At 33.6% G+C, this 13,555-nt stretch overlaps 2 protein-coding genes across 4 annotated transcripts; both read right to left on the minus strand.

Moving 5' to 3' along the window:
- Positions 1 to 3,330: 3,330 nt before the first annotated feature.
- On the minus strand, positions 3,331 to 3,726 carry LOC107765122 (uncharacterized). Its single transcript, XM_016583731.2, has one exon. It carries the CDS (start codon positions 3,724 to 3,726, stop codon positions 3,331 to 3,333), a length of 396 nt encoding a protein of 131 aa, XP_016439217.1.
- A 4,085-nt stretch (positions 3,727 to 7,811) lies between these two features.
- Positions 7,812 to 12,177, minus strand: LOC107765120 (plasmodesmata-located protein 6). Of its 3 annotated transcripts, XR_001643369.2 has the most exons (4): positions 11,216 to 12,177; positions 8,659 to 8,784; positions 8,146 to 8,212; positions 7,812 to 8,074 (listed from the first exon to the last, which is right to left on the minus strand). XR_001643369.2 is itself a non-coding variant. In XM_016583729.2 (3 exons), the coding sequence occupies exons 1-3, from the start codon at positions 11,952 to 11,954 to the stop codon at positions 8,202 to 8,204; spliced, it is 876 nt and encodes a 291-aa protein (XP_016439215.1). In that variant the 5' UTR covers positions 11,955 to 12,176; the 3' UTR covers positions 7,812 to 8,201. The 3 variants fall into 3 exon arrangements, 2 of the variants coding, with proteins under 2 accessions (XP_016439215.1, XP_016439216.1); XM_016583729.2 differs by having other exon boundaries at positions 7,812 to 8,212; positions 11,216 to 12,176; XM_016583730.2 differs by having other exon boundaries at positions 7,812 to 8,212; positions 8,659 to 8,766; positions 11,216 to 12,173.
- Positions 12,178 to 13,555: the final 1,378 nt, after the last annotated feature.

The raw sequence follows: 13,555 nt of genomic DNA on the forward strand, positions 1-13,555 counted from the left end.
AGTATTAGAGAAATGACGGAGAACAAAGATTCAAATCAGAAGTTCGAGAAATTATGAAGTGCAAAGGAAAAGAATGATGTGTATAAGTAAAATTTTGGCTGCTAAATTCATGGCCACGATTACCTCGATAATCGGCAAAGGTTGTGCTGAATCATGGGATGACGCGTGTTCGGGGTATTAAGTGCGGAGAGACGTGCGTCTAATCTAACGTCAGAAGCCTCCAGAGGGAATTATAGTAATTTCCGCCAAAAAGAGTGTTTCTACCAACTTCCCTGTAACACAAAGTTATGTCATCGGAAAGCAGGAGGACTATCTATGTATGGTGAAATATGATATGACACGTGGTCATCTAAAGGAAGGACACGTGGAACCCTAGATGGGGATGGCCGAACACCGAACGCAGCCATTCCGCTTGTCACCGGAAGTGATAACATTCATAAAGGTGTATTAAATGCTTTGCGCCCGGTAGCATTTAATAAGGAATATTTTACAGCATTAAGAGCAACGACCCGTTACAGAGAATTTGACATTTATATTCACCGTTATATTTGCATCAATGACCCTCATAATTGACATTAAAGGAGGGCACGATCCTAGGACCTCCTTCCCTAGATGCAACTATAACTAGTGAGTCCAGTTATCATTGTAAAGGACAAGAATTTTCTGGCTAGACTTACACCACATTCTATACATAGCTTAATACAATCTTACTTTTCCGCTTTTTGATCTCATCATTGCTGTGCCCGAAAACTTTATTCCCAGAATTGTCATCTCTGTTGTTTCATCTATATTTTAAGGATAAGTATTGTATATTTCTTCAATTATTGCATTATTTCACGATCAAATTAGTTCACTTGTCTAAAATCACGAATAAATTCAACTGTACCGTTTTACGAGTAAGCATGCGGGTCATCAATTTAAGTGGTAACCTTTTCATTTTAGTTCATTTCACTAATTTTCTAAATATGAAATATTATTTTACTATAATATTTTTAAAATTACAAGTTTTAAAGTACATCATCAAACAAATGTAATGAACGTATAAGACCACAAATTAAGAATTTTCATTTTTTAAATGTTGCAACCAGTTAAACTCACATTAATTGAAATGGAAGAAATATATAGAACAAACAATTATTTAACCCTTCCGTGAGTAGAGACAGGTTTGAAAGTCAAGTGGTATAACATGTCATTACACCTTTGTTGCTCTATACCAATTTTTCTCGCTAGTGTGTGTCTCTGCGTATAAATTAAAAAGTCTAGTTGAAAGAGTATGTGTGCTTTTGATCGGTGACGGGCCTAGAAAATGTCGTATAATATAAATTTTATATGCTTTCTCAGCTACCGAATAAAAATAATTTCGATGACTAATTATGAACTTTGCCCCTTTTGCTTCCATTTGGGTTCGGGAGGGGGAGGGGAGTGAACTTTGCCCCTTTTGCTTCCATTTGGGTTGGGGGTTTAGAGGGGGGGGGGGGGGGTTTCCAAAAGTGATCTCTGCACATTTGGGTTTGGTGGGGGAGATTGTATTATTTTGGGCCATTTGACGTGAGCTCAATTATTTTGGGCCACATGTAATTTTTGAGAAATTTTTATAAATCACTATTGTTTAATATCTATTAACTTTTTATAGCTATTATATACATAATTATTTTTTATAGTTATTATTTAATTATTACGCAACTGTATTTGCTACCTTCGCGCGCTACTGTATTCATGAATACAATAGCAGAATTCGCCTAAAAAATAGGAGAGTCCAACTATGGGACTGTATTAGCGCTACTGTATTCATGAATACAATAGCGAAATTCACCTAAAAATAGGGGAATTCAATTGTTTAATAACGGAAAGAGAATCAATTAGCGTGTATTACACCTAATTTAACTTAACAAAATCAATTCTACATAAATTTCGCTGCTACACGACTGTGTTCGTTGTGTTCCCGCTATTGTATTCATGAATACAATAATGGGGGTGTCCAGCTGTGCGATTGTATTCGACGCTATTGTATTCATGAATACAGTAGCAAAATTTGCCTAAAAAATAGGTGAATCCAGTTGTTTAATAACGGAAAGAGATCAATTAGAGTGAATCACTCCTAATTTAACTCAACAAAATCAATTCTACATAGATTTCGCTGATACTGTATTGTATTTTATATATTTACGCGACTGTATTTATAAATATAGTGAAGCAATAAAAAAAAGGGCGTATACCATTTTATTCAATTCGATTGTATATATTATATTTAATTCACATATATTCATTATTCACTATTATACATTATATTCAATTCACCGTATTCAATTCGATTATATTCAAACAACAAAAAATCACAAAACAATGATATTCAATTATATTAAAAAATTACAGACCTTCGGATTTGAATATATTTATACAAAATACAATATATTTGTATCATTACGTGACTAAAAAAATAAAGACCGAGAAAAAAATTCGTCGGAGATGGCTTTTCCCAGTCTACTAATAGTGGACGACCTGCTAATAGTGGCTAATAGTGGATAATGACGCCGACGAGACTAGTGGCTAATAGTGGATAATGACGCCGACGAGTCTCATCAGCGATCAAAATTGAGTGCTTTAGTAGGTATACCTCGCATAATTCTCTTCGAAGTGGTTGAATCAGCCATTGAAAATGAAATTTGAAGTTTCTTCCTCGGTAATTTTTTAAAAAAGTGACGAAATTTGAAGTTTCTTCCTCGGTAATTTTTTTAAAAAGTGAAGAGTAAAAGAAGAAAGGCGGAGAAATTTGACGTGAACCGGCCAAAAGCTTTACCAATTACCATGAAAACTTTTGGAGCAAAAAAGTTGATGATCAATTATAGAGAAAGAAGAAAAATCTTGTTGTGATTTGTGAGACATCACGTGTTAATAACCGAAAGAAAGAGAGAGAAAATACATACATGACAGTGTATATAATAAATACTTATTTTGCTATAAAATATAAAAGGTAACTATTGATAATAATATTTTAAAATAATGTTAGATTTCTAATAAATAGTACGAAGGAGGTAAAATTTTCGTAATTTTTCACTTACGCATATATTGGAATCGCACCTAATGTAATTTGTACCTGTCTCAATAAGGTCGAGGATCTTTGTAGAATCTCTCAAATATACACTTACATATTGTGTTTACTTAAGTTGATTAAGTTCTAAGTTTGAGATATTAAATAACTAATACTAATAATACACTCATAATCATTACCAAAAAAGAGAATAACTAAAACAAGGAAAAGGAAAAGAAGAAGGATCAAGAAAGAACTCCATACTATTACAAAGGAACCAAACAAAATATTTTGTCATCGAGTTATTCCTGATTCTGCAACTTCTCAACTCGCTGATTCAACATTTCAACTCGGGTAACCAACCGCGTCACAGAGTAAAGCAACCAATAAAACATCAGCGCAGCGGCAATCAACAGCGCATTACGCTGGCTTTTCACGACGGATTTCTGGTGTCGCATCAGCTCCGTCGGGGTACAAGACTCGGCCGATTTACACCTCGGACGAGTCTCGTATTTCCAGTAAATGTCCAATAACAAGAAGACACAGAACGGAACCACTGAAAGAAAAGGCTTGAGAAGGTTTCGTGTAACGGATATTAGACCTTTACGTAAAGGGTATGTACCTGGAAGTGTTAAAAGGATTACCATCACCACCTCTGCTGCCGCAGCGTAGCCTAGAACTACCCATTCTAATGCCATATTGTTCGTTATTTCTCTGTTTCTTTCTATGTATATGTATATGTGCTAAAATGGTGATGAAATTTACAAAGGATCTATTAATTTTTGGGGGCTTAAATGGAAAGTGGTGAAGGTTTGGAGATGCGGTGGAAATGGAGGAACATGACACCTGGATTGGCTCTGCACACGTTCAGTATACAGATGGCACGTTTTGGTCAAGCTTTCTTCTGTTTTCTTTTTGTTTTTTGTCCAGTTTTTCCTGTTTTCTTTCTTTAAGACAGTAGGACTTGGTAACTTCATAATGTTGTTGTTGAATTATCTATTTCGATTTATAACCTCCGGACCTTAAAAATTTAAGCCGTAAATAAAAGTCAAGTTAGAATATATATTTTAGATCTTTATTACTTAAATTATTACCCTACTCAAATCTTACTTATAGAAAAAAAAAATTTGAAGTTGTGTTGGAAAATAATTTTTTGAAATTGAAGTTGTGTTAAAATTTTGTGAGTGGAAGAAAATTTTAATCCAAAAATTGTCCAAAATCAATTTTTGGAACTTGAAAATTTTTCTTCAACATTTTTTCAAAAACTAATCTAGTTTCATGAACAAATTTCAAAAACAAATTGAAAAAATAAATAGCCAAATATATGTCCAAACGGGAGCCAAAACTTATAAACTTGAACTTCAGTTGTGTTCCTTTGGATGCATTCTTAAACATTTCTCGTAACACTTGTAGAATACACAATAATACAGAGAATGTATATCCAATTGATCAACTAAAATAATTAATCGGCACCTATGATCAACTTCTTAGATGGTTTTTATTTTAAAATTGTCAAAAAAAAGTTCTATGTTTTTCAGTTTTTCTGAATTTTTTTTCAAAACTAAACATCATTAGAGAATCTTTCTCATTACTCGCGAGGCTTGCAAATGGAGCCTGAAATTAGTTGTTGCTTGTGAGGTATGAAAAGAGATCGTATTTAATTTTGAAGCAATGGACGTTTTGGATAAGGAAAAACAGTAGACAAAGTTTTTAATCTTTCTTCACCGTTTAGGATAGAAAGGGAAAATAGTGAGATTGCGATTCATTTGATTGACATGAACAATCGAAGGAAATCCAATACGTTTGGGCTTAAAATGGGTCCAACTACTAGGTCCATAACGATGAATCTCACAATACCGAGGGGCAAGTGCACATATAGCCATTCTCAGGGATACTATTTAGAGTTTAGCCAGTACTTATTTTGTTCTGAAATTTTAAACTAAAAATCTTAAATTCAGCACAATTCAGGACATTTTTATCTTGAAAAATTAAACTGAAATTCATGACGCACCGGCTAATTCCTAAATAGTAGCCCTTTAGAATGGCTACATGGTGTCATTTCTACCTATACCGACGAGGGATAAACGTCTGGATAATATTCATCGGCAAGTACATTTACAACGAAAATGGTTGTTGATCACTGGCTTTACTCAGTAGATAATGATAAAAATAGCACAGGCTAACCAGTTTTCGGACTAGTAATTGGAAGATAGCCAGTGTTTGCGAAGTCATTGTAAAATAATCACTGTTTTGCTGAAACGCGGAGAGTTCCAACATAATATGCTGGATTATGAAGCTCATGCGTATAAACTTCCAGCACACAGAAAGTTCCAGTATAATATGCGGGATTATGAAACTCCTGCATATAAACTTCCAGCATATTATGATGGAACTCTAGCATATTATAAAATTTCAGCATATTATGCTGGAAGCTCATATGTAAAAAATTCGAACTCCAACATATCATGTTAGAATAATTCTGGATTTTTTAGGGTATTTTTGTTCAGATTTTATCTTTACATGAAAAGTGACTCAATTTAGATTGCTTTTGAAATTGTGGCTATTTTTCAATTATCGGTTGTAAATATGGCTATTTCTGATTTCTTCCCCCCTCCCCCCAAATAATGGGGATCTTTACACAAATAGCCAGTCATATTTATTGTTTATTTTTTCTAGCCATATACATAGATTATATATTTAATATATATAATTATACACATATAATACATAAATTATGCATATATTATACATCCACCAACTATTTTTAATTTAAGCAATTGAATGGACGGCTATTTGGGTTAATTCTTCTAAATAATGGTGTAAAGGAGGCCCAAGATTTAGAAACTATAGCTTCCACCATTACAATAAAATGAGCCCAAACTTCTGGCCCATTTAACATTATTTGTAGTTCTTTCTTGGGGAAGTACACAGTTAATCACTAATTAGAGATGTCTTTACTCTTTAGCCACTGTTTAAAATATATTTACTCTTTAGCCAGTGCTTAATAATTTTTTACCCGTCCAGACGAAAATACCCCTGTGCTAGACATGAGTGTTGTCTAAATATTAAGGACATGGTGTCCTTAACTTCATGAATGTTGTGTAAATATTAAGAATAAATTGTCATATATTTGCACCTTCAGTTGTTAAACTTTAGGACATCATGTCCTTAACTTCATATGTGCAGTGTAAATGTTAAGGACATGACGTCCTTAACTTTATGTGTGCAGTGTAAATGTTAAGGACATGGTGTCCTTAACTTCATATGTGCAGTGTAAATGTTATGGACATAGTTTCCTTAACTTTATGAGTGTTGTGTAAATATTAAGAAAATGTTGTCCTTAACTTCATGAATGTCGTGTAAATATTAAAGACAAAGTGTCATGTATTTGCACCTTCTGTTGTTAAACTTTAGGACATCATGTCCTTAATTTCGTATGTGTAGTATAAATGTTAAGGACATTGCGTCCTTAACTTCATGTGTATAGTGTAAATGTAAAGTACACCATATCCTTAATATTTAAACAACACTCATAAAAAAAAGGTAAAAATATTTTTTCGTATTAATTTTAATAGAGTTGTGGCTATTTTTTGCTTAACATTAAAAGTACTAGATAAAAATTAAATATCATATTAAAAAATGACTATTATACACAATTTCTACTTTTTTCTCCTGTCACATGTAAGAGTACGTGACGTGCCACATACCACCAACACTTATAAAATAGTAGTACCAGTAAATGTGGCGTTCGATTTCTATTACTCATCAATTTCTTACACCTTTTTTCGATCCTCTATGTAATAGATTTTTTTCTTTATTTAAAAAGTACTTGTCACATCTTCATCCCTTTAATAATGTCTCCCTTTTGGTATATCAATGCTTTCGCAGGTTTTGTTTAGGAATATATACAACCTTCTTGCTCTAATTCTGCCCCCTTTAATCACAAAAATTAAGTGATAATCCACAATTTAATGGGTCCCAATTATACATCTCAGGGCATTATTAAACTTGAACACTTTAAGCACGGTTGGATTAAAAAAAATTAAACAAAAGATAGGATCATTAATAAAATCCAATCGATTTCTAATATCATCCTACCTAATTCTTATGAATAAGGACTTACATATACCAACAGCTATGATATTGCATTTTATTAACTGATAAGTATTCCTCACTTCTATTATTATCTTTATCATTAAAACATCAATATCCATTTGATTGTCCTTCCATGTATAATAATAAGATTAACTTTACATGTCGAAATGCAACTAAAAGTAGACGGAATATTGCCTCAAATCATTGTCGTAGTGATCAATATTCATGTGAAATTAAGTTACTAGGAAGATATCACTCAATTATTTTTCATGGCATAAATTTGACCAACTCAATTACTCACTTATAGCTGAAGTATCTCATAAGAATAGATGTTCAAGAAAATCATGGCATGTCATATCACTTTTATTTGTTCCACTTTTTTAAGGACATAACACAACAAAAGAGAAATATAGCTGACGTGATTTACAGTTTAATTTAGTGCAATCAAGTAAAAAATTATTTTGGAACAAAAAAATTAAAGATTTTAAAATAGCAATTGAACTTTCCGTTAAAAGGACATCTCGGCGCACAAAGTATCCCACGTCACGCGGGGTAGGACAAAGGATGTGATATAGACCGCCTATCCTAATGTAAGCATTCGTGGCTACTTTTACAGCTGAAACCCGTGATCCGAACCTGTGATCTATAGGATCACGGGGAGACAACTTTACCTATATAGCAATTGAACTTTCTGCATTATAACTTTATAATTGAATATAAAGTGTTCCTTACATGAAAAAGGGGGCTTAACAAATTGCATATCCTTCACAAACAAAAAGTGCCCTAATGCAAGACTTATCTTCAGCAGAAAGTGATGAGCACTTTAACAAAAGTATAGAGGCCAATTGTTACATGCATTATAGCTGCTATTATTGCTATTAGGCTCCTGTTTCCTTTCAATCACCTTTTAGCCAACCTTTTGAGTCTTGTTTTTTGGATATAGGAAGGAAACTTGAAAAAAAACATGGTTTAGGGTAAGAGAATATACAAAAGCTAAAGAGCACCAAAAGAAAGCAATTTACCCAAGTAAGAAGCAAGGGAGAAGAAGTTCTATCCACATGCACAAGATGTGCCTTATTTATTTACCACCTGCAAATGTCAAAGTAAAGAGGATCAATTATTAAGTTTATAGACTCATTGCACATGTGCCATAAAAAAAAAAATCTATACTAAGTTTGCTGGAAAATGAGTTTCAAAGCTTGAACTTCCACTTTCAATAGTAGGAAGAAGAGCGGATGGCACTAGTCCTAATTGATTGCTTTGAATTGGACAAACTTTTTTTCTATTAAGGAGTATAAATATGCGAACTTAGCATTACAAAAATAATTAGTAGGGATATGTGTGCGAAGTCTTCAATTATAAAATTGGACTGAGACAATTTTAATCAAATGACATAAGACAATGATAATTTATATATCTAACCTCAACTTGCTTAGACTGCAAAAGCCGTTATATTTATTCATTGCACCTTTAACAAGTGGTATATGAAGTATAAAGGTGGATGAGCACGATCAAGGCAAAAAGAAGAGACTAACCTTTCTTTTCACAAAACTTATTTAGAACCGAAAGGAAAACGATGAGGACAGCAACACCAGCTATAAGCCCAATTGTAATTGCAAGTGTCTTTTCAACATCTTCATCTCCTGAAATTGTATATAGGGCTAAACTTAGGTAAGTACTCTCTCTCTATATATATATTGTCAAATAAAACTGATCAGCAACTTATTAAATTTAAAGTAAGTTTATAACAACAAAATGATATCTAATAGCATCAAGATTTAATTGCCGTTGTGATAAAATTTGGCCGCTTGACAGATTAATTAGCAGAACTTCAAGAAGATTCACTTATATTATACCTTTGTACTTCTTAAACTTTGTTAGAACCAAGTATGTTAAAAACTAATATAATCAAGCCTCTCTGTAATATTCATTCTCGATAACAATATTTTACTATACACGATCAAGTTTTTTTGAAAATAAAATTTTCACGTTATATTATATTTTATATTCTCTATATTAATATTTTGCTATAGCAACTAAAACGTATAAATACGAATGGTGCTACTATAGCAGAGGTTTGAATGTAGTTTAAATTGATAGAAATCTCATATTTTATCAACTTACCTTTTTTTAAAGGGGTATCACCCTGGCATATTATATCAACTTTTATTTCCATTTTAGAATCTAGTCATCATTCATATACTTTGAATTTGTTCTAACTTCTCCTACTCGCATATGTTAGAAGTGTGACCATTCTCGTACACTACTAGAACAACAACAACAACCCAGTATAATCCCACTAGTGAGGTCTTGGGAGGGTAGTGTGTATGCAGACCTTACCCCTACCCTGAGATAGAGAGGTTGTTTCCGATAGACCCTCGACTCCCTCCCTCCAAGAATTCCCCAACTTGCTCTTGGGGTGACTCGAACTCACAAACTCTTGATTGGAAGCGGAGGGTGCTTACCACTAAAGCAACCCACTCTTGTCCTCGTACACTACTAGAACCAAAACTTGAATATATGGGTGGCATGGAATTTTCCTTTCCAAGTGAAATTTCTCAATATATGCAAGAGTGACCACTTTTTCTTTGTCATTACTTATAAGACTAAACTTCCTGCAAGTTCTCTTGCATTTGGAAAATAACAAAAGGCCATATGCATGGACTGCTTGAATCTTTCCTAGAAATAACGTACTCGCACAGTTTCAAAAAGATAATACTTTTTAATTTTTGAGTCAAATAAGTTATTCTGTAATTTTTTCATATGCCTTTTAAATATTTTGAATTATTAATTATTGTAACTTATAGTACTTTTATATAGTTTTCATAAATTTATTTTAAAAGAGACTTCAAGATTCTATGTCCGAATTTATAGTCAAAATTAAGAAGTTTGAGTTTCGAAATTCGAAAAATATCATCCTTTTTAGAACAAAGGGGGTGACGTTTACATTGATGATTAACATGTAACAGGTGATTATTTTTTCGAATGATATCTAACCCTTAAGCTATGATCAAGTGATTATGCAATTAATTTATGCTTAGCGTACGAATCACCAAGGTTAATTACCTAATGATATCCACAATTAAAGGTGGAAGTGATCAACTTGTAAAAAAAGCTTTACAATCAAATTATAATGAGATGAAAACATTAATTATTTTATGTTCATTCTTTTTGGGTGGTAATCATGATCAAGAAGAAGGATTGAGGCACTTCCTCAAACCATGAGAAAAAGCTCTTACCATTATGATGTTTGTTGATCTTTGATAAAAGGAAGAAAGCAAGAATAGTAAAACATACTTTTTCTTCACTTTTACAAAATTTGAAACTTGTGCGAGTATAATGCAAATAAAGCAAAAAGGACATACAGAAAAAGACTTTCTCCCCACCTCACCTATATTTTTGATTAATTAGTTACGAAAATTAATTAAATTAGAGTTGGATTAATCACCTTACACCTATCATAATAACTCATCCAAAAAAAGAAAATAAAAAGGAAACATTTGTCCCTCCCGATAACGGCGGAATAACCAAGAAATAATCGCTGTGTCAATACTTAAAATTTTTTGTCAAATCCAAACATCAAACCTTAACTTAATATTTTACAATATTTACTTAAAAAGAATAAATTAATCTAACATCCATCCTCATTTTCAATTTCAACTACCATCAACTTAAATAAAAGAAGAAAATCAAGAGCCATTTTTCCAAAATTTCCCCCGACAAGTGTCTAGTATGAACATATTATTATGTATACCGTTGTTCAAATTGAAATATGCCTTAATTCGAGTGATTAAATTAAATATGCAGACAAATTTAACGGATTGCCAATACATTTCGCTAAAGAAAAATAAAATTTAATTAGACTACATGGACTTAAAAGCAATTTAACAATTCTCCTAACAATTCATGAAAACTTGGCGCAACTTAAATTTATCAATTACCGCAGAGAAGTGAAAAAAAAAAAGAAGAAGAAAAGAACCAATAAATCACTTAGGATTTTATAATTTCAAATTTTAACTAACATGGACCAAATAAACAGAAAGCTAAAAACTATGCACCACCGCCACCAGTCATGGTGGCGGAGAAGCTTACCGCTTTTAGAGGTGAATCCACGCTCCGAGAATCGCGCGTAGCATTTGGTCAAAAACATATCTCCCCAAGGTGAGGACCCACACTCACTTTTCAGCTGTCTGATCGCCTCCGTTAAGCAATCTTCACACTCACTCACACTCAAATCTTGCGTACACTGAGCCACAGCCTGAATTTTCCCAGACCCGCCAACTCTAAAATATTGACCTTGTGGCACAGCTCCTAAATAAGTCAAAACGGCATCGTTTCTAGTCAACATTTCATTATCATCCATAATCGACGGTCCACATTTGTGCATGACAACACCTTTGTCTTCCACACCAAGAAAAGAAACATTATCGTATTTCACGAAACACCCATCTAACTGCAACGCGCCGCCGCACGTGGTGGTGCAGAGCGTCCCGACTCGGCTCACTGCCGTAGCCACGCATTTCCGGCAGTCGGAGTTTCCCAAGTCGCCTCGGCACTGAAAAAGTCCATAAACGATGTCGTTTTGACTCGAACCCGGTAGAGAAATCTTGAAGTTGTTGAAATTTGCGTAAGATGCTGAGTTGACTAGTGAAGTGAGGAGCGAGTTAACGTTTGACTCGTAAACTGTACCAGGATTGTATTTCTGTTGTGAACATCCACCATAAACGAAGGATTGTATAGAAGCATTTGATTGGTACGTGAAAAACAAGAATATAATTATCATATAAACAAGAAGAACATGAAGAGAAAATTCTTTGATATACAGCTTCATATTTTGTTCTTCTAGTTTTTTGAAGTAATGGCCAGTGATCTATATATTTTTGTATGGAAATATGTGGTGAACTCAATTAGAAATATATGTGATTAAAGTTAAATGGGTATGGGAAATGGACCAGGGGTCTATATATATATATAATATATAGGACGACGAGTATAGCTACGGCATGAAAAAAGAAGAGAAAAATGAAAGTCTTTGGCGTTTGGTATGGTGAGGGGCTATAGCCTATAGATATGGATACAGTTTTTATGGACAAAGAAAAATAATATACAGTCTAGTTGTGCTTTTGTTTAGAAGTTTATCTTCCGCATTCAGTATGTTATGATATCACATGTTGATTCAGCCAGCCAGTTGGTTCGCTCGGTCACATGTAGTCAGGCAGCGGGTGCCGTGTTACGTCTAAGCTCAGGTTCGGGCATGACAAAGCTTGGTATCAGAGCCACTAGGTTCAAGAGTCCTAGAGAGTCTATGAAGCTGTATCTAGTGGAGTTTCCTTTATATGTGTGTGCCGGCCACTCATATAAACGGTTAAATACCAAGACATCCATGATTGTCTTATTTCTTTCTACTCTAGATCGTCCCGTGAAGTTTAGAGCAATAGGTAACCTTCTCTTCCTATCGAATTCCAAACGTATTGGATGCCCAAGCAACGCGCAGGAAAAACCCAAGGTTCTAGAGAGGATGATTGCCCATTGGGGTATATTTATAGAGTACATGTTGAATGAGATTCGAGAGGATGTTGAAAGTGGGATGCAATTGATAGTAGTAAAAAATATTTAGAGCATAACCTTATTAGAAAGTACAAAATCAGTTATCATATTTTATGGTTATCGGTTTACCTCAGTTACCAGTTATGTCATCTTTCAGTTAGCAGGTTATGGTTATTTAGTATGCCAATATTCAGTTACCAGGTCACCAATTTTCAGTGTATCCAGATTTTGGCGACTTGTGAGTATACAGTGATGCCTATGGGTGCTAAAAGAAAATGTGAGTGACAGTGATAATAGCAAAATCTTCGTATATTTTATGTCTGGATTAAGGCCCAAGACTCACCGGATGATTCATGAAGTGATTTATCAGATGATGGTATACTCTGAAGGACAAGTTTGAGTATGGTAGTGTATCCATGTGTGTTTTACCTCATGAAACAATTTCATTTTTAATTCTTGAAAATTGAGCCACATGTTGGATGATGATAGTTCAGATGTCATACCCTATAGTGTAATAGGTTAAGAATTTAAATGCAGCGGGCATATAGTTTTGGACAGAAAAAGGGCCTAAGGAAAAAATACCTAGGAGTCAAAAACATTGGTCATTACCAACGATGTGTTTTGTTTGTATGACTTATGCATATGACTAAGAAGATATGATGTACGAAATGAGAACCAAGAGCAACCTATATTGAATTTCAGGAAATGATTTTAAGTTGTTTAGATTTATTCAAATCAGAATTAGAAAGTACCATGTCACGACCCAAAATCTCACCTCTCGTGATGACGCCTATCTCAATACTAGGTAAACTGATAATCTTAATAAAATACCATATCTTTTAAGTTTGAAAACATAAGATTTAAATTCAGCGGAAGAAATCTCAC

The sequence above is a fragment of the Nicotiana tabacum genome, chromosome 12 (assembly GCF_000715075.1).
Source record: "Nicotiana tabacum cultivar K326 chromosome 12, ASM71507v2, whole genome shotgun sequence".
In the NCBI taxonomy this organism is placed as follows: Eukaryota; Viridiplantae; Streptophyta; class Magnoliopsida; order Solanales; family Solanaceae; genus Nicotiana; species Nicotiana tabacum.

Coding starts and splice junctions, on each gene's coding strand:
- LOC107765122 (XM_016583731.2), bottom strand. CDS start 3,726: ATGGCATTAGAATGGGTAGTTCTAGGCTACGCTGCGGCAGCAGAGGTG.
- LOC107765120 (XM_016583729.2), bottom strand. CDS start 11,954: ATGAAGCTGTATATCAAAGAATTTTCTCTTCATGTTCTTCTTGTTTAT. Junction 8,785..11,215: donor TGGATTCACCTCTAAAAGCG/GTAAGCTTCTCC, acceptor ACCTAAGTTTAG/CCCTATATACAATTTCAGGA.